This window comes from Cetorhinus maximus, chromosome 20 (assembly GCF_964194155.1).
Source record: "Cetorhinus maximus chromosome 20, sCetMax3.hap1.1, whole genome shotgun sequence".
NCBI lineage: Eukaryota > Metazoa > Chordata > Chondrichthyes > Lamniformes > Cetorhinidae > Cetorhinus > Cetorhinus maximus.
The window spans coordinates 60,310,326-60,330,773 of record NC_135898.1 but is presented as its reverse complement, the minus strand read 5'-3'; the positions used below and the strand labels follow the sequence as shown (position 1 = coordinate 60,330,773).

General features: G+C 42.2%; 1 protein-coding gene across 1 annotated transcript in view; it reads right to left on the bottom strand.

Moving 5' to 3' along the window:
- Positions 1–20,448, bottom strand: part of pstk (phosphoseryl-tRNA kinase) — a 32,734-nt gene that overhangs the window by 9,712 nt on the left and 2,574 nt on the right. Inside the window, exons 2-5 of the mRNA XM_078565200.1 lie at positions 14,241–14,378; positions 8,248–8,575; positions 3,682–3,970; positions 1,643–1,844 (exon numbers count right to left, since the gene is read on the bottom strand). Coding sequence (XP_078421326.1) covers positions 1,643–1,844; positions 3,682–3,970; positions 8,248–8,575; positions 14,241–14,378 — 957 coding nt within the window. The remainder of the gene's footprint in view (positions 1–1,642; positions 1,845–3,681; positions 3,971–8,247; positions 8,576–14,240; positions 14,379–20,448) is intronic.

Genomic DNA, 20,448 nt, shown 5'->3' with positions numbered 1-20,448 from the left:
TCAGAGCCACTTGGCTCCTGACCTCATTACAGCTTCGGTCCAAACATGGATAAAAGAGGTGAGGTGAGAGTGACTGACTTTAACATCAAGACAGCACTTGACCAAGCGTGGTATTAAGGAACACTAGCAATATTCAGTCAGTGGGAATCAGGAGGAAAACTCTCCACTGACTGAGGTCATACCTAGCACAAAGGAAGATGGGTGTAGTTGTTGGAGGCCAATTTTATCAGTCCCGGAACATTGCTGCAGGAGTTCCTCAGGGTGGTGCCCTAGACCCAACCTTTTTCAGCTGCTTCATCAATGACGCTGCTCCATCATAAGGTCGGAAGTGAGGATGTTTGCTGACAATTGCATAGTGTTCAGAACCATTTTTGACTCAGATACTGAGCAGTCCATGTCCAAATGCAGCACGGCCTGGACAACATTCAGGCTCGGGCTGATAAGTGGCAAGTGACATTCATGCCACACAAGTGCCAGGCATTGACCATCCCCAACGTGAGAATCTAACCATCGCCCTTGACGTTCAATGGCACTACCATTGCTGAATCCCCCACTATCAACATCCTGGGAGTTATCCTTAACCAGAAACATAACTGAACCAATTATATAAATACTGTGGCTACAAGTGGAGGTCAGAGGCTGGGAATTTGCAGCAAGTAGCTCACCACCTATCAACTTAAAGTCTGTCCACCAGCCACAAGGCAGTGTGATAGAATACTTCACTTGCTGGGATGAGTGCAGCAATACTCAAGAAGCTCAACACCATTCAGGACAAAACAGCCTCTTTGATTGGCACCCATCCACCACCTTAAATATACACACCCTCCAGCACTGGCACATAGTGGCAGCAGTGTGTGCCATCCACAGGATGCACTGTAGCAACTCCCCAAGGTTCCTTCGAAAGCACCTTCCAAACCCGCAACCTCTACCACCTAGAAGGAAAGACTAGAACATGAAAGTTCCCTACCAAGTCATACACCATCCTGACTTGGAACTATAATTGCCATTCCTTCACTATTGCTGGGCAAAAACCTGGAACTCTCTCCCTAATAGCACTGTGGGTGTACCTACACTAGATGGGTTGCAGCGTTTCAAGAAAGCAGCTGACCACCATCTTCTCAAGGGCAATTAAACATGGGCAAAAAATTCTAGCCTTGCCAGCATCACTCACATCACATGAAAGAATAAAAAAAACAGTGCATTATTGTCACAATTTATACCAAAGCAACATAATAATTCACGGTTAAGGTTACGTCAAAGATTGAAGACAAGACCCAAAATAGAATTACTTCAATTTGTATAATGCAGAGTTTGCAAGATTGCAAAGTTTTGATTTTCTCCAGGTTGCGTTAAAGCAGGAATTCTTTAGCACACTTCAATCTGACACCTTGAGCTTCCATCATATGTAGCAAAGTTCCATTGGCAAGATGGACAGGCCTGTCAATGGGATCAATATAAATCCAGCATCCTGAAATGTCCTCAATAATCACACTCCAACAATTAATTACAATTAATTGAAGAAAATTAATTTTAAAAAAGCATTTATATATAATTTCACTCAAGTAAAATTTGTCTTTTTCCTTTAAAACAAGTGTTAACATAGATTCATGGTAATTAGACAATTAGCACTTAAAACACTTACATATCCTCTTCCAGTACATTTTCTGCACTTTTCATTATCAAACTGGTCTTTTCCCATGAATTTTTTGCAGGATCAGGTGGCTGGATTTTTGCTGACATCAGCACTATTGTTTCATCATTTACCGGACAGCCTCGCTCATGATTTCTTTCCAGGCATAATTCAATTGGGCACTCCAGAAACAGCTGAAAGAAGCCTAGGGAATCTTTTAAAGAAATATGTAGCTGCTGATTGTTTGATCTTAGGTATCATTTCTAAAGTTATAATGAAGCATATTATTTTAAAAAGAAAGACAATGAGGTAGAAATTCCACTTCTGCACTCACCAGTCTGGGATTTTGATTCCACAAAAGTGAATGGTTTAAAATCACTGGCTGGCAAGTGCAGAAGTGGGGTTTCTACCCCAGAATATATCATATTAGTGAACATTTGAGTTTCTATGAAGAACAATACAACATACTGGGAGTGATAGTAGTAGCAGCAAGCACTCCCAAGCCAGGTACAGCACCCATTAAATTCAGCGTAAAACAAAGTCTACCTGATCCAATAAATGTGCATTCCTGCTTTGCACCATTCTGAACTGTGCATTTCTCACATAGGTTTGGTTTCTCTGAATGGGATATTCAGTTTAGAAATGGTAACCAACACCTAGAATCTCCAGCCACCATTCTGAAGCGTTCTTAAGATGAGAGTATGCACAAACCAAACTATGGCTAGGGACATGATCAGGAAGGATGCAGAATTCTTGCAATCCTAATCATTTTAATAGTACAGCAAAATCTCACTGGAACATTCTCCAATCTATCACTGCCTGGTGAAGACAAATAAACGAAGGGTACACACAAGAAATTGCAGAATACTAACAAGTGTAGGAACAAAAGGTCCTTGGAGTGCATATGCACAGATCCCTGACAGGTACAGAAGGTAGTTAAGAAGGCATGCAGAATATAATTTTATTAGCTGTATTATAGAATATTAGGGCAGGGAGGTTATGTTAGAACTGTATAAAACACTAGGCAGGCTACAAGTAGAGTATCGCATGCAGTTCTGGTCACCACATTAAAAGAAATATGTGATTGCATTAGAGAGGATAAATAGAAGATTTAAAAGGATATTGTCAGGACTGATGAATTTTAGCTGAGAGGGAAGATTTAATAGGCTGAGTTCTTTCCTTTGGAACAGAGGAGACTGAGGGGAGATTTAATTGAAGTGTATAAATTAGCTGGCCTAGATAGTGTGGATAAGATGACACTCTTTCCCTTAGCACAGAGGTTAATAACCAGGGGACATAGGTTTAAAGAAATTAGTAGAAGGGTTAGAGGGAGTTGAGGAGAATTTGTTTTTTTACCCAGAGTGTAGTGGAGGTCTGGAACTCTGTGTCCCTAGCCATGGTGGAGCAGAAAACCTCATATTTAAAAAGTACTTGGACATGCACTTGAAGTGCCATGAGCTAAGATGCTATGGACCAAGAGCTGAAAAGTGGGTTAGGTTGTATAAGCACTTTTGGCCAGCACAAACACATGGCCTCCTTCTATGCTGTAAAATTCAATGATTCTATGCCTCAGATATACGGTAAACTGTCTACGCCATGCCCGTTAACAAAGCTTCCAAGTTACTACCCATAGCAAAACACAGCCTTTCCTTGCCATATTTTATTCTGCAGTTCTTTGATTAGATAGCAATGACAGTTTCCATTCTTTGAAAATTGGCCAGTACTATGTTATTTACTGATTTTATATCATAATTCTATTTTTAAGGCACTTGTGTTAATGCCAAAATATATGTTTAAGCTACTTGCTTCTTGGCACTGAACCAGAATTTGCCAAAGTAATCAATTTACAATAAAATGCTACACTGAAAGGCTAAAAAACATCAGTAGAGCCCCTGAATGTTTAAATTATCTTGGGAAGCAGGTAGTGAGCAAAGCAGTTACAAAATACGCTATTTCTTGTGCTGAAGAGAGTTGTCCAATACTTGTATAATCTTAATTTACATTAAATGTAAATGTAGGTAAACAAATATTGCTTGCTATAGGAGACTTACTTCGCCTTGCTATCTGGTAAACTTCATATCTCATGCTCTGATAGTAGAAGTTGTCATCTAAAATTATAACTAAGGGTCTTGAATACGTGTTGCAAACTGAGTATTGTTGCACTCCATGCTGGGTTTCTCCTGAGATGATATGCTGCTGTTTCAGTGACTGAATGAAACACTCCCACGTTGAATCTCTTTCACTGTCTGAAACAGACAGGAAGCCATTCCCATAAATAGCCTGTATTAAGTGTTCAACGTATTCCAGCAGCTTATGCCTGTACAGCTTCCACAGTGAACTCTGTGAATCCAAAAACACAAATTAAAAACAAACAAGTAAAAATTGAAAAAATGTTTGCCATTCAGAGCAACATGAATATAAATTTAATTTGACAACATGGATGAAATTTGCCTTGATTAATGGAAATAAATAAATGTTAAAATGCAAAAGGTACATTTAGAACGGGTTTTTCCAGCCCTAACGCGGCAGGTCCCGCCATGGCAGATGCAGCAAGCCAGCCAAAAATCCACTGACTTCAGGAGGATCGGAAGATCCCACCAGCAGGCGGGGCCGCAAAATCTCGCTCTTAGACTGTCATTTTTGGTCTCCTTACCTAAAGGAGAATATACTTGCCTTAGAGGGAACATAACAAAGGTTCACTAGACTTATTCCTGGGATCGGAGATTGTCCCATGAGGAGAGATTGAATAGACTCGGCCTATATTCCAGGGAGTTTAGAAGAGTGAGAAAAACATATGAAATTCTTAATGGATTTGACAGAATAGATAACAAGAGGATGTTTCCCCTGACTGTAGAGTCCAAAACTAGGGATTGCAGCCTCAGAATAAGGAGTCAACCATTTAGGACTGAGATGTGCAGAAATTTTTTCGCTTAAAGAATTGTGAATCTTTAGAATTTTCTATCCCAGAGGGCTGTGGATGCTGACATTGAGTATATTCAAGACAGAGATCAATAATATTTGGATACTAAGGGAATGGAGGAACATGGAGATAGTATGGAAAGGTGGAATTGAGATAGATGGTCAGCCATGATCTTACTGAATAGTACAGCATGCGCAAAGGCTTACTGCTGCACCTATTTCTTTTATTCTTATCAATACATCTTTATGTTTGACTCAGTTTAGTCCGCTTGTAGAGTCGATTCATTCACAATGGATAATCATTATTCTATTCTCAGCTGAATAATGTACTATCCAACACATTTTAAGAAAAAATAAAAATACCGGGAAAAACTCAGCAGGTCTGACAGCATCTGCGGAGAGGGATACAGTTAATGTTTCGAGTCCGAATGACTCTTCATCAGAACTAAGGAAAAATAGAAAAGAGGTGAAATATGAGCTGGTTTAAGAGGGCGTGGGACAGGTAGAGTTGGATAGAGGGCCAGTGATAGGTGGAGACTGCCAAAAGATGTCATAGACAAAAGGACAAAGAGGTGTTGACGGCCGTTTTGGACTCGAAACGTTAACTGTATCCCTCTCTGCAGATGCAGTCAAACTTGCTGAGTTTTTCCAGGTATTTTTGTTTTTGTTCTAGATTTGCAGCATCCGCAGTATTTTGCTTTTATCTACATTTTAAGAAAACGTTCTTTGGCAGATACAAGATTTACCCAACATGATACCTGCATGAATGGTATTCCATTGAAATAAATACAGATCCAACATGGGTTGACATTTTTTTTACCAAATAGATTGAAAACAGAGAGTATACAGAGCCAGGGGTTGTGTTTTCATAAAATAAAAATCAATATTCTAAGAATGTCAGAGGTGGGATTACAATCTAAGAAATTTACCATGGCCCAGAACTGAGAGGTTATACCTAGGAAATATTGAACAGGCTGGTGTTCCTTTCTCAAAACAAGAGAGTCTGAGGGTGAGAAGTACTCAAGTTTATGAGGGTTTGATAAGGTAGACAGAGAAAGGATGTTTCCACATCAGTGAGACCAGAACTAGAGGCCATAAATAAAAGACAGTCACTAATAAATCCAATAGGCAATTCAGGAGAAACTTCTTTACCCAAAGAGTGGTTAGAATGTGCGACTCATTAACACTGGGTGTAACTGAGACAAATAGCATAGACACATTCAAGGAGAAGCTAAATAAATGCCATATGGGAGAAAGAATTGGAAGGACATGTTGTTGCTGCCAAGGCCCTCAACTCTGGAATGCCATCCCTAAACTTCTCCACCTCTCTTTCCTCCTTTAAGACCTTCCTTAAAAACCTATTTTAGCCAAGCTTTTGGTCACTTGGCCTAATACCTCATTACGGGATTCGGTGTCAGTTTTTTATTAGATAACATTGTAAAAAGCCTTGGAACGTTTTGTTAAAGGCCCTATATAAATGCAAGTTGTTCCTGTTGTTGATGATGCGATTAAATGAAGAGGGGTTCGAGAAGGCTCGCGTGGAATATAAACGTTGCCATTGACCTGTTGGACTGAATAGCCTAATTCTGAAGTACATACTTTGTAATGGCTTACCATTGAATTAACAATTCCAACTTAGATTTCCCGGTTCAGATTCTGTGCACCTCATGAAAAATTATTCAGTCATGACTGCAATACTAAGGCTTTGTAAACAGGAACACATGCATGCAGCAACAACTTTTCTAATATTATAGTTTACAGAATGAGGAAACTTTAAAATTGTTTGTAACTGAACTGGTCTGGAGTCTTGGAGGTTTGTATTCAGTTTTGGTTCCCCCACGCATTGAAGCTTTGGAGAAGCTGTGAAGGACAACCAGAATAATAGCAAATATTAGAGCTCTTAGTTATGGGGGGAGGTTCCAAAAATTAGTGTCATTTACTTTGGAGGAAGGGAGACTTGAAGGGAATATAAATGAGACAGGGATTGTATATCAGTCAAGTTAAATAGGTTTTTGGATTGAATAAGTATAGAACTACAGCTCATGCATATAAAATCTGTAGACAAAAATGTTGGATAACTGGAAGTATTTCTTCTCAGATTCATTGCTTCTTGAATAAACATATCACAGGTGAGGAGAATTATTTTTTAAAGTAGAAACTTGGGCTGAGAGAAGATGATTAAAAATTTTCCATTTTATGGAGAAGAGAGGATTCCCAGTTAGAAGGAATTTGTATTTATTTAGTATCTTTCACTCATCAGGATGATTCACAGCACTTTATAGCCAATTAAGTACTTTTGAAATGTCAACCTAGATTATGTGCTCAAGTCTCTGAACTGAAACTTGAACCCATAATTTAATGACCCATAAACAATCTTCTGACTTAGATACACCTTAGTTAGTTGTGGGTATGACGTCCACAGGCAAACATGATCTTCAGGAGTTTGATTGATTGCTTTAGGAAGTTAGAAAGGAATTTCACAAAGTTTTCTCTGAATGTTTTTGCCTCTGGCAATAGGTAGCATCATTGAGATCTGGACCAACATTGACTGGATGGGCTGAGCTTTGGCTTTCACAAACTGAATTCTGTGCATTTAATTATAAATTTCACTGCATATGCAAGACTGCTACATCATTCGCACAATCTCTGTATGTTTCACAGCGATTTTTCTGTTGGCACCATTAGTATCACCATTATTATGAGCATTACTAGCATTTGTCTGCAGAAAGAGTACGCAGTTAACACTTTTATTTTCACAAATTGGGCTGAATTTCTTTCCTGGATCCTGATCCCACCCACTCCAGGGTCCAGAGGGAAATTTATGAGATGTCCAATTAAGGAGGGCAAGTGGGCTCCTGAGCCTGGAGGGCCAATAGCAGGTCTTCCAGATGTGAAGGATTGGCAGCCATACTGTCGCAGCCATTGCAAAAGTGCCCTTACGTAAACCCTTATTGTGGCCAGGCTGGTAACTATTATCAATCTTTCTCCTTCAAAATCCCACAGGGGTAGGAATTTGTCATGAAGTCAGCACAATGGGAATTTCCTCCTGTTTTGTTCTTCCCCCTGCCACACCCCACAGTGTCTCCAGAACCACTGCCACCATCCACTGAAAATTCAGCCCACCAAGTACAGAAATACTGGAATTTCCAAGGACCAATCTCCACCTGTAACTCTGGGGTCAGTGCAGGGGGAGGGGAGGTGCCAACAGCCTGGGTTCATTCCCTGTACCAGCTCAACCTCCATTCAGCTCTGATGAAGGGTCATACAGATTCAAAACGTGTTTCTCTCCACAGATGCTGTCAGACTTGCTGAGATTTTTCCCAGCATTTTCTGTTTTTATTTCAGATTTTCAGCATCCGTAGTATTTTGCTTCCATTCATGCAGGCTTCCTTCCTGTCCTTGCCCCATGCTTGATGTAGAACGGTGCTCCTTCAAGCTATACAACCAATTGTCTCTCTCCAATGGAGGGGGATGCATCTGATCATTCGTGGACTACAGCTAATTTAACAGTCCAACTCTGACAGAAACCAGAGAGAAATAACATTTTCTCCAGGTTCTCCAAGCGGTAAACCGGGAAAATCCTTGCAATCAAAATACACAAACATAAATGATAAATAATTCTTAAAATGCAACCCATTGATTGGTAATTCGCAGGCAGTTTATAATGATATTTAAAATGCTGCTGCTGGAAGCCTGACCGTTGCTGCAGGATTATCCGTTAAACAATCCCCATCAGCCTGTCCTGTCAGCGAAAAAGCTTCGCCCGGGATAAGGTCATCGTAGCAGAGCAGCAACGTCTCGGACTTTGGCTGCAGAACCTTCAGCAGACGGCGAGCAAATGTGGATTTCCCGGCTCCCGGAAGGCCGGCCACCAGACATAGACACAGGCCGGTCTCCCAGGGCCCCCGTTGCCTCCCGCGCGTCTCCAGCTCGGGTGGCGCAAGGACCCGGCGGCGGCGCCTTTGCGATTCCAAACCCGGCCTCCAGATTTCCAACGTTGCGCGCGCCGGAACCGAGCGGTCAACGCTTCACGCGCAGAAGCCGGAAGTCAACGCCACCTGATTGACAGGCCCCGTTGACCAGTCAGGGTCGGCTGCAAGCTGGAGAGCACCAATCTAGGGGTTTATGGGCGGGGCGGATCACTGGGACTGGAGTATAAGGCGCAGGTGCCAAGGTGTGTGCAGAAAACCTGAGGCGTCCAGTGCATCAGGGTTGCTGCTTAAGACCTTTCTGCCACAGTGCACTGAGAACTGCTTAAATCCCCTCGGGCTGTACAGCTCAAAATGAATGTCTGCAAAGGATTGTAATGTTCATTGTTTGTACTGACGCACCTGTGATACGTGTTGTAAAAGTTGAACCTGATTGTACCTATGTAATGGTGTTTTTGAAATGTTTTGGAATGTGGTTGAAGATATTTTATGAATAAAGTATATTTTTGCAAAAAAAAATCTTAACCATACCCCATATTCAGAGGTTCTCAAGAAAATACGCAATCGCCATCACTTTGTATGGTTGGATTTTAAATGACATCAACAAACAGGTTTGTTTTATGTTGGCAAGATGAAAATCCCAAAATTCAAATAGGTGGATTAAACTAACAAAAACGTTTAATGCGTGGAGCCAAATGTAATTCAAACCACAAAAATATTTTAACAGCAACTGAAACTGCCATTTCCCTTTAGAAAGCCAGGTCCCAAAACTGTACACATCCTCATTTGATTTAGATGAGGTTCCTGCTTTCACAATGTTCAATGTGGGACTTTATTTTAATATCTTTCTATATTTCATAAAGACTCATACATGTCTATATCGCAGGTCACCAAGCTTTCAGAATTGGAGCATTGCAAAATGCAATGTAGCTGTACAGTGAGTGCTTCCATGTGGCACTGTAAGTAGTAATTTCCAACAGAAAAAAGGATAAATCCTTCTTACTAAATTGTCAGAATTACCCCAAACATTAGTTTGTACAGCATACCAATCCCTTGCCAAGGAGGCATGCAACCACGGGTGACCAATTCCCAGCGAAAAATTTAATGGGCACTAAACGGTGGCACAAATTGGCGCAAACTTGTAAGAGCTCTGTTGTAATTGTAAGTTAAACCTTTCATACTGTTATGGGGATCATGTGACTGTCCAGATGAATCAGCCCTAAGCGCAGATAATCTTAGGGGTGGAGTTTTCTAGCCTTGGTGTTGGTACAAACATGCAGCTTCATCAGGAGCTCTGTAAATAAAGTTTGCTGTTTCTTACAAGAAACCTGCCTGGTACTTCAAGTATATTACAATTGGCAGCGAGGATAAATAGCGCCGATGCAGCACCTCACCTCACAAATATGAGTATTTCAATTTTTAAGGGAAGAAAGGAAAGAATACTCACCAGCGATGCCACTCTTTATCAGAATTGGCCCATATGACTCACCCATCGAGGACTGGAGTCAGTACATAGAGCGCTTAGGTTTCTACTTTGTGACGGACAAAATAACGGCGGAGGAGAAACAGAAGGCAATTCTCCTAAGTGTCAGTAGGAGCAAAGCATAAAACATAATCCATAGTTTGACGGCTCCGAACGTGCCAAACCTTCAATGAGCTGGTGGACCACATGAAGGCACATTTTCAGCCTAAGCCTTCAGTGATCATGCAAAGATTCAAGTCCAACTCTCGAGTAAGGGCCCCTGGTGAGTTGTGAAGTTAAAACAGTTAACGGAACACTGACTTTGGTGATACTCTAAACAACATGTTGTGAGATTGTTTTGTTTGCAGTGTAGATGACGATGCCATTCAGTGCCGTTTACTTGCAGAAGTTAATATAGACCTGAAGTGTGCCATGAGAGAGTGCTGAGAGGGACTTGTAGGCTTTGCAGAGTGTGCAACATGGCACATTTCTGCAGTTAGGACAGGAATCTGCCGCCAGGCGTGCCGCAAAGATCTGGGAGGCTACCGCGAAGCGAGTCACGGTCCATATCGCTAGAAGAACAAAAAGAAATACTGGAAGCAGCTCATCACTAATTCCGAAATTAAAGTATTATGGATATGGGGTAATCATGTACCAGAAACCTGCAGATTTAAAGAGGCAGAATGCCACTACTGTCTCAAAACTGGGCATGTTATTAAACAGGCAGGGCAAGATCAAGACAGGCATTCAGGCAGCAGGTCACGTTGAATGAAGTGCACAATATAGATGAACAAGAAGCTGCTGATCCTGATATTTATTCCTTATACAATCTGAAGGCCAGAAAAACTGAACCAATCACCTTTACCCTTCAAGTAAATGGAAAGCCTGTAATCATTGAGGTTGACACAGGAGCATCAACCACAGTGGTGGGAGAACACATCTTTAAATACTTCAGAGAAGGTATCCAGCCATTGAGTTTGGAACAAACCACAGCTCAGCTAAAAATGTATACTGGAGAGGCAATACAGGTGAAAGGCAACAGACAGCCCAGCTGCCGGTAATTTTTGTAGCAGGTGATGAATCTAGCCTTCTGGACTGTGATTGGTTGAGAGAAATTAAACTAAACTGGTCAGAAATTTTTCAAGTCCAAGCTGGAGAAATTCCTGAGTTGTTAAAAAAGTATGACAGAGTATTCTGAGATGAGTTGGCAAAATAAAAGTCTACAAGCAAAAATATACATGGATTCTGAAGCAACATCCCGGTTTTTTAAGGCAAGTCCTGCACCATATGCCCTAAAGGAGAAGATGGATCCGGAATTGTGCTGCTTGGAGAAGTTAGGAATAATCCAGCCAGTCCAATTTTTAGAATGAACAGCACCCATAGTCCCTGTGATGAAACCAGATCAAGCCATTTGCATCTGCAGAAATTACAAATTAACTGTGGACAAGGCTGCTAAATTAGACAAATACCCAATCCCAAGGATTCAAGATCTGTGCACTGAACTTGCAGGAGGAAGATCCTACACTAAACTGGACATGAGCCATGCATACCAACAGCTAGAGCTAGGTAACACAACAAGAGTGTATGTCACCATAAACATGCACAAGGGCCTGTACCAATATACACGCCTGCCCTTCGGTGTGTCATCAGCCTGTGCGATTTTCCAAAGGACCATGGAAAACCTACAACAAGGACTTGCCCGAGTTACAGCGTACCTGGATGACACCCTGATCACAGGATCAACGGAAGTAGAACACTTGGCCAACCTAGGAGAGGTCCTGAAGAGATTTTTGGAGGCTGGCATACAGTTGAAAAGAGTAGTGCACTTTCCAAGCAACTGAAGTCATGTATTTGGGTCAAATGAATTAATATCCACTTGTGATGCATCTCCCTACAGAGTGGGAACGTATTGTCACACAAGATGGAAGATGGATCTGAAATACTAATAGGATATATATCCAGAACCCTCTCTGCAGCCGAGAAAGGTTACTCACAAATTGAAAAAGAAGGCTTATCCGTCATATTTGGAGTAAAGAAGTTCCATCAATTTTTGTTTAGTCGACACTTCACCATAGTGTCAGATCACAAGCCACTGTTGGATTTGGTTAGTGAAGATAAGGCAATCCCACTGATAGCTTTTGCCAGAATTCAAAGATAGTCTTTAATTTTGTCGGCATATGAATACACTTTTATGCACCATCTGGGTGTGCATATAGCAAATGCAGACACCCTCAGTCATCTTCCTTTTCCAGATAGCATTACATATGCTCCAGTACCTCAAGACGTTGTATTTGTGTTGAATTTCTTGGACTCCCCACCAGTTTGTTTCGAGAGTCCGAGGTGTTGCAAGGATGGTCAAATACACAAGTCTCTGAAGAATTAAAGCCATTCTATGCCCGTAAATCTGAACTGAGTTGTCAAGATGGTATCTTGTTATGGGGAGCAAGAGTCTTCATCGCTTTGCAAGAAAGAGAACCAGTATTGACAGAGCTTGGTTAGACTACATTTAGACTATGTAGGTCCATTTTTAGGTACCATGTTTTTAGTGATCATCGACGCGCATGCAAAATGAATGGATGTATACCAAGTGAGATCACCTACATCGTGTGCAACTACTGAAAACTTGTGCCAATGTTTCAGTGTACATGGCCTACTAAAAGTTATTGTGTTGGATAATGGTACTGATTTCACTCGTACTGACTTTCAAAGATTCGTGAACCTAAGTGGGATTAAACATATCAGAACAGCACGTATCACCCCTCATCCAATGAGTTAGCAGAAAGGGCAATACAAACCTTTAAAACAGGCATGAAGAAATTATCAGACGGAAGGTTAGAAATACGAATTTCAAGATTTCTGATCAACTATCGCATGACTCCTCATGCAACATGGGTTCAACACCGTCGGAATTGCTAATGAAGCGCCACTTTCATATAAGATTGAGTCTAGTATTCTCTAACTTAGAGGGGAAGGTGGAGAGAAACAGAGTAGTCAGAAAATGAATCATGATGTTCACAGTAAAGGTCAAGAATTTACTGTGGGGGAGACAGTTCTTGTGAGAAACTTTGCAATTGGACCAAGATGGGTTCCTGGTACAATCGTCTCTGAAACAGGACCTTTGTCATTTCAAGTGGAAGTGGTAAATAGGATTGTTAGGAAACACGTGGATCACCTCAGAAGTCAAGACACACTCCAACAACCAGTTACTTCACCTGAAATTAAAGTTGAGGTGCCAGATTGACATAGAATAGACATACCTGATGTCTCTGTTGAAGTAAATAATTCTGAACTGTCATTGTTTAAGGATGTCCCTGATGCTGTAGCTCCTGGTCAAGTCGATCCAGCGGAAGAATCTCAAGTCGTAGAATTGCGTCGCTCTACTCGAATCAGAAAACCTCTTCAAAGACTAAATTTATAATTGAATGAACTGTATATAATTGTATATGATATGGGTTAAGATATTTTTGTAAATCAGAGTGGTAAAACAAAATTAAAGGGGCCGGAATGTAATAGATGTAAGTTAAACCTTTTATACTGTTGTGGGGATCATGTGACTGTACAGACAAAGCAGCCCTAAATGCGGGTAATTTTAGGGGGCGGAGTTTCCTTGCCTTGGTCTTGGTACAAGCATGTAGCTTCACCTGGAGCTCTGTAAATAAAGTTTGCTGTTTCTTACAAGAAACCTGCCCAGTACTCCAAGTATACTTTAAGCTCGAACATCGCAAATATGGCCTCAAATAAACTGGGACAGCTGGCCCAATTACAGGACGATCCCATAAAATCTGAAGAAGAGTCATGCGGACTGGAAACGTTAACTGTTTCTCCACAGAAGCTGCTAGACCTGCTGAGTTTTTCCAGCATTTTCTGTTTTTATCCATAAAACCCGAGACGGTTGGTGACCTGCGCAACTGATAGGTTTCCAGGCTTCGTACAGGAAATGGCACTCTTACATGCCTTTGTAGTTGTACAAGATCTGCAACCCCTTTTCCTCCCTCCCTGTGGGAAGCACCTGGCCTTTACATATATCTGCCTGCTGATATAGAGAATTTGTATAAATGTTTTTGCTCACTCTATAGGTTAAGACCAATGCAGTATTCTGCTACCACATCTTCTCCAATCAAATTCTTTCTACTTTCCATTCTCATCTTACAAGGTAAGGACAAACACAAATTAGAACTTTCTTTCACCTCTGTCTCTTTTCCCAGCCCAGCTCCTGATCCTTGACCTCTGTTTCCTTGATCTAATGAGTTTTATAACTCAAAAACCTCCTCTTCCATAGTGTGAAGAAATAGTATCTTACCTGATTTCTGAGCGGAGGTCAGAACTACAATCCTCGACATGCCCTGGATGTTCCCACACACACATGAAACGGGAGCAGCTGTGCATGTGCAGTTCAAGTTTGTGCGATCTTCGAGTTGGGGACAAGTGCCCAGTTTGCCTATGTGGGAAATATAGCATGAAAACCTGATCACAGGACCCAGGAGTGGGGCAGCATTAGGAGAGGTATCTTGGGATAGGGGACAATGAGAAGGTACAAGGAGAGGTAAAGGGAACCCAGAGGGCATAGGGAGAGGCCCCAGAGAGAGAGAAAGAGAGGAGACTGGATAAGGAGCCACTGGAGGAGACAACCAGGAGGAACTACTGAGACGAGAAACCACTGGGGACAGGAGCAAAGAAAGAGGCTTCAAGCTGTGCAAGTGCTGCGGCTGACAGGCTCCATATAGTGAGGGCTCAGGAGAAACTCTGGAGAGTTGAAAAGGTAGTGGAAGGTTGGTGACTCCATGCTGTAGACTGTTGGGACAAAGGTACCCCTTTGGAGCAATGGTGTTCTGCTCGGCATGGCCAAAGAGCTGAAATTGTGCCTCTGAGTTGGTGCTGGAGTGCAGACTCTGAAATCCATTCCTTGGAGTCAGCAGTTCTTGAGTTAGCCCAAGTTGGAGGAACCTTTGGAGGGAATTCCGAGGCTAGATCTTCAAAAGGGAACAGTGAAGACTTGCAATCCCTTATAAGGGAGACAGCTTTAAAGGGATTGTGTAGCTCACAATGAACACTGGCATCTGGGTGGGTTACTGAGAAATCCATGAGTTCTGCCTTGGTAGCATCTGCCATATATTTTGCAATGTAATATGTTCAACCACAGTTTGCCTGTTAATTCACATGTACCTCATGCTAATTCATGATTTTAGTGTATAAGATAGATATGGTAAATAGTTCTACTTTTCTGATTGTAAAGTTTATTTTGTTTGTTCAGAAAATGTGGAGTCTTGTAACTTTATTCTCTTAGTAAGAATTTTGGATCTTTGTCTATTTTAAACAAAAAGTCACTGGTCCATAACCAGATCGTACCAAAAGCTTGGGGGTCTGGTCCAGGATTATAACATAAATGAGGGCTTTTGCGAGATTTTGAATCCACAGGCAGATACGAGTGCTGGGACTTGCTGAAGTTAGGGCTGATAAAATTTACACAGTGACTTTTACTGTACTTATTGAAAAACAGAATGGCATTGTCAATCGCTACAACTTCTCCAGAGAGGGAAGATTCATCCCTGGGAGACTTGCAACAATTAACCAAGGTTAGATTAGCCACATTAGCAGAAAAGTTGAAGTTAGAATTAAAAGCAGGGGCTATAAAAGCACAGATAGTTGAGGTAATAGCACAACATCTGGAATTAGAAGAACAGCTTGAGTTAACCAGAGTTCAGTTGCAGATGAAGCTGCTTGAGATAGAAAGAGATAGGGAAAAGCAAAAACTTGGAAAAAAGGAAAAAATAAAAAAGCTTAAAATGGAAAAAAAGGAAAAAGAAAGACAAAAGAAATGGAAATCTGAAAGTTTGAACTTGAACTCCAGAGAGAAAAGTTAGCAAAGGAGGAAGGAGATAAGGAAAATGCGAGAGCTTCAAAGAGAGAAAGAAATCAAACAGTACAAACAGGCTGAAGAAAAGCTTAGAACACATGGTCAAAGAAAAGCTGTTCCAGTCAACAGAAATGATAGTGTAGAGAATGAAAGTGATATGAAGAAACCAGTATGCTTTTATTGCCATAAGACAAAGCATATAAAAATGTTGGAAGCTGAATGGTAAACCAGAGGCAGTAATAGGGATGCTTAAGGAGTCTATAGAAAATACAGTGCCAGTAAAGGAAACAGATGTTAAATCAGTGGCAAGTTACAGTTGAAAAATGTTCCCTCAGAACCTACTAGGATGGGGGATGTAGCTCAGGTTGTCAAGGGATTCTTCCTTGAATACTGCTAAAGCGAGTCAGATTGCTGGAGGTTATAGAGGTTTTAGCTCTAAGGGAGAAGTGGTCCTTATTCCTTCAACAAACCAAGTAAACACATTAATATTTTGAGAGCCACTGGGGGAGTTCAGACATTGATGGTGGCTGACAACATCATTTGAAGTCCAGATGGTTTGCTGAAAGAAAAAAATATTAATAAGGAGTCTTTATGGAACTTGTGAACTTGTTCAATTGTGTAAGTTTAATTTACAAAATGACTTAGTAAATGGAATTGCGATGGTGGCAATTGTTCCAAGTTTACCTGTGCAAGGGATACATTTTATGCTGGATAATGATTTGGCAGGTTTGAAATTTTTAGCATCTCTGAGAGTTTTGAGAGTCAGCTGAGGTGAGAGAAACAGGTTTTGTAGGAGGAATACCTGCATTGTTCACCAATTGCATAGTAGCTAGAGCCCAGCTTGTAAGGCTAATCAGGATGAAGTGGAAAAACAACTTGCCCAGGACCAAGAAAAATTAGTGTCAGAACTGCAAGAATGTCAAAGGCTGCATGAGGAATTAGGCTCTACCATGGAAAAACTGATCAGTGCAGAAAAAAAACTTCCATGCATGAAAGTTAAGTTTGCTAATGAAAAATGAGAACTGGTGAGAATACTTGAGTGTCAGTCACAGGAAGTGGAACACTCGAATGAGGATTTGAAATGTCTAAATGATAAACTTGTGCAAGCAAATTCAACGAAGGTAGATTTTCAATTGAAACTTGGTGAAATTTATATGTCGGAAGTCTCTTAATTATTGTGAAAAACACTTTGAGCAGGAAAAGGAATTGCTGATGAATTAGAACAATTGGTTGAATGCAGAATTGAAAACCAAGACTGATGAACTGTTGGAACTTTGTCATGAAAGGAGCAATGAAATCCTTGAACTCTGATGCCATGTGGCAAACAAAAAGGATGAGATGTGTGGTATGGAATAGCAGATCCAGATTTTAAAAGCAGCTAAGGTAAATATTAAGAAACACATTGAGGATCTAACGAGTAAATTGAAAGAGCCTAAGGCCATGGAAGAAAAATTCTGAAATGAACTAAATGCCCATGTGATGTTGTTAAGCTTGTAAAAGGGTTCCGCAGATAACGCTGAAACAAAGGCAACTAAACTCATCAGAGCAGATGCTGAGCTGAATGAAAAAAATAATGAACTTGGAAAAGAATTGGAAAATAAGAGAGTAAACAAATATTTGGATTATTGTGAAAGAAGTGGAGATGAAGTTCCTATTTTTCAAGCATCAATGAGAAGAATATGGACATGTGCAGAAGGCTGTGGCACATACCTTGGATAAGCTAGAAAATGACTTGAGCAAAGGGAGAATGACTCCCTTTGTTCAGGTTCATTCATCTGGTGTTGATCAAAACAATGAAATGACAAAATCTGTGTGGAGGAAGTGAGTGAGGAAGATAATTTTGAAGCTTGTTGTCAATCAGACATACACAGTTTCCATAGCAAACTTGAAGGACCCCTTGAAGGCAAGTTTCCATTAATAGAGAGGAAGAGTAAGAAAAACCCTATGTTCTTCTGTATTAAAATTACCAAAGTCATTTGTATCATATAGCTTGACTAACATGCATCCATATGTGAGGAGGCGAAGACCGCTAGAGTAATGTTTTGCAGTTTCACCAGAAAACCCGTGGTACTAAATAGAAATACAAGCTGGTCAGGATGTTTCTAAAGAAAACTTTAATGTATCTTCATTGCCTTTGGCTGTCTATGAAAAGATTATGGGAGAAAAAACCATGGGCAGGATCTTCCAGTCAGCAAGCGGGGGCAAGGCCCGCCGACCTGTCAATGGCCTATTAAGGCCATTAGAAAACCAATTCAGCTCATTAATGGACCTGCCCGTCCAACCTTAAGGTTGGCGGGCAGGCCGGGAGCCCAGGGGGGCTTGTGAAAAAACATGAAACCTCATCCACTGGTGGGATGAGGTTTCATGAGGGTATTTAAATTTTAATGAAAGGTTTAAATAAAAGTTATGGACATGTCCCAACTCATGTGACAGTGTCACATGAGGGGACTTGGCAGAGAAAATTTTTAAACCCCTTTATTAAAAGTTGAAAATCTGAGCCAATCTCCCTGAGACAGCACTTTGCCTCAGGGAGATCTGTGCGCTATTTCACGCGCATGCGCGAAAGAGTGCACTCCTGGCTGAGGAAATACCCCCCACTCGCACAGGAAGCGCATAGCACTTCCTGGTGGGCGCCGATCAGGAACCTGTCCACTCCTGCTTGGGGGGAAGATTTTGCCTCATGGGTGGAATTGTCCGGCCCCATTGATGGCAGGTGTCATGGCGGGTGGGGTGGGGGCAAAATGGCAAGAAGGCCAAAAATCAGTTTCACGCTGTCGTGAGACCAGTTTGCATCCGCCCACTCCACTTGTCAGTGATAGGTCGTGTTTCCCACCGCCGCATGACAGGAACCTAATTTCACTACTTTAGCATTCATTATAAGCCCTGTTCACCGGAATCATCCGCCCATGCCAAATTTACTGCCCACGTCAGTGTAACTTCCAAACGGTGTGCATCACGACTGCCTTTAAAAGGTGTGCACCTGGCAACCTGAACTTCAAGGGGAACTCGGAGGTGAGTTCACACAACCGTGTGCAGCACTTGCAAGTAGTGTCTGTAGGAAATCAAGGAAGAGGCACATGCATTTGGGAGGAGGGGGCACAGGCAAGTCACCACTGAGGTGTTGCGGGGGGGCGGAATTTGGGGGAAAGGCAACACAGACTGAAGGAAGTACACAAACACATGACGGGGGCGGGGAGGGGGGTTGTTGTTGAGGGAAGTGGTCACTTGGAAAAGCTTATCCAAAGTGAGCATTCTCCTGCATCCAAGACCATTCAGCAGCAGCTCCATTGACATGCTTGGAGTCGGGCCTCTAAAGATTTTCTGCCCAGTCAAGCAACGCAAAAGCACGAAAGTGCCACCAAATGCTCCAGAACCTATCACCTCTTGGATGCAGACTGCAAATTAATGTGCGTTTTAGGGGGCAACTCAACAATTGGCCGACTGGGCAAGTTGTAGAATCCCCTTGCAAAAAGTGGCCATGGCGCAGTCACTGGTGGAGGTGCTCATAGCCCCTTGCAATGTCTTTATTAAGGTTTGGGCCAGTGTCCCTCATGGTTCAAGCTAACAGCACAGCCTTGCAGTGTGGGTTAGGAGAATGCCTGCATCTGAGCTGAGAGCACAGCATGCAGTCCAGTGGCTGAATCTGCCGCCAATCTGCCAAGTGGAGTGGGGTGGAGGTGGGTGGGGTTTCAGACAGTCATGAAACGCACTACATACTGGCCGTCCAAGTGGTGGCCAACACTTTCTGGCATGCGTGACAGGGCCTTCAGACTTAACCAAGAGAGGTTCTTAGCTCACATGTGCTAACCCACTCATCTCTCTCTTTAATCCTGTAGGAGGAGAACATTAGGATTATAGAGTCTGGTGATTTAGCAGTCTGCCTCATGGCTTACAGGGAGCAGAGAAGAAGAAGACGAGTGTGGCAGAGGCGCCTGTCTCGGCAAAGGGAGGAGCACCTCCCTCAAGGTGAAGGGGCGGCAGGGCCCGATGTGCAAGCAGCTGAAGATCCACAGAGAGACGTTGCTCATAGGTGCTTCACTCGACCCAGGGTCTATAGACAGCGTTTGTCATTGCTGGAGATAACTGAGAACCAGTGTCGCCAAAGGGAACTGGTCGGTCACATCTGCCACCTGCTACAGGATTTAGCGCCACGGGGACATGGAGGGCATCCATTGCTAGTGGCCGTGAAAGTGATCACGGTGCTCAATTTTTACACAGTGGCTCCTTCCAGGGCTCCACAGATGACGTCTGTGGGTTATCACAAGCCTCCCCTCACAAATGCAACCATGAGGTCACGGACACCATCTTCACGAAGGCTCAACACTTTGTGCATTTTGCCCAGGACCAGGAAAGCCAGGAAGCAAGAGTGCTGGGATTTGTGCAGATCTCTGGTTTTCCACAGGTGCAGGGTGCCAGCGATTGCTCTCACATGGCACTTAGATCTCCATGTCAACTACGTCAACATCAACTCTAAATTCTTAGCTAGTCTGCAACCACCACAGACACATCCTGCAGGTCTGCGCAGCATTCCCAGGAAGCATGCATGACTTCTATATCCTTGGCAAGTCTCAGATTCCTGACATTTTCCAGGGTCCAGAAAGGCTGCAGGGTTCGCTCCTCAGGGACAAGGGACAGAGGATGTGGCTGATGACAT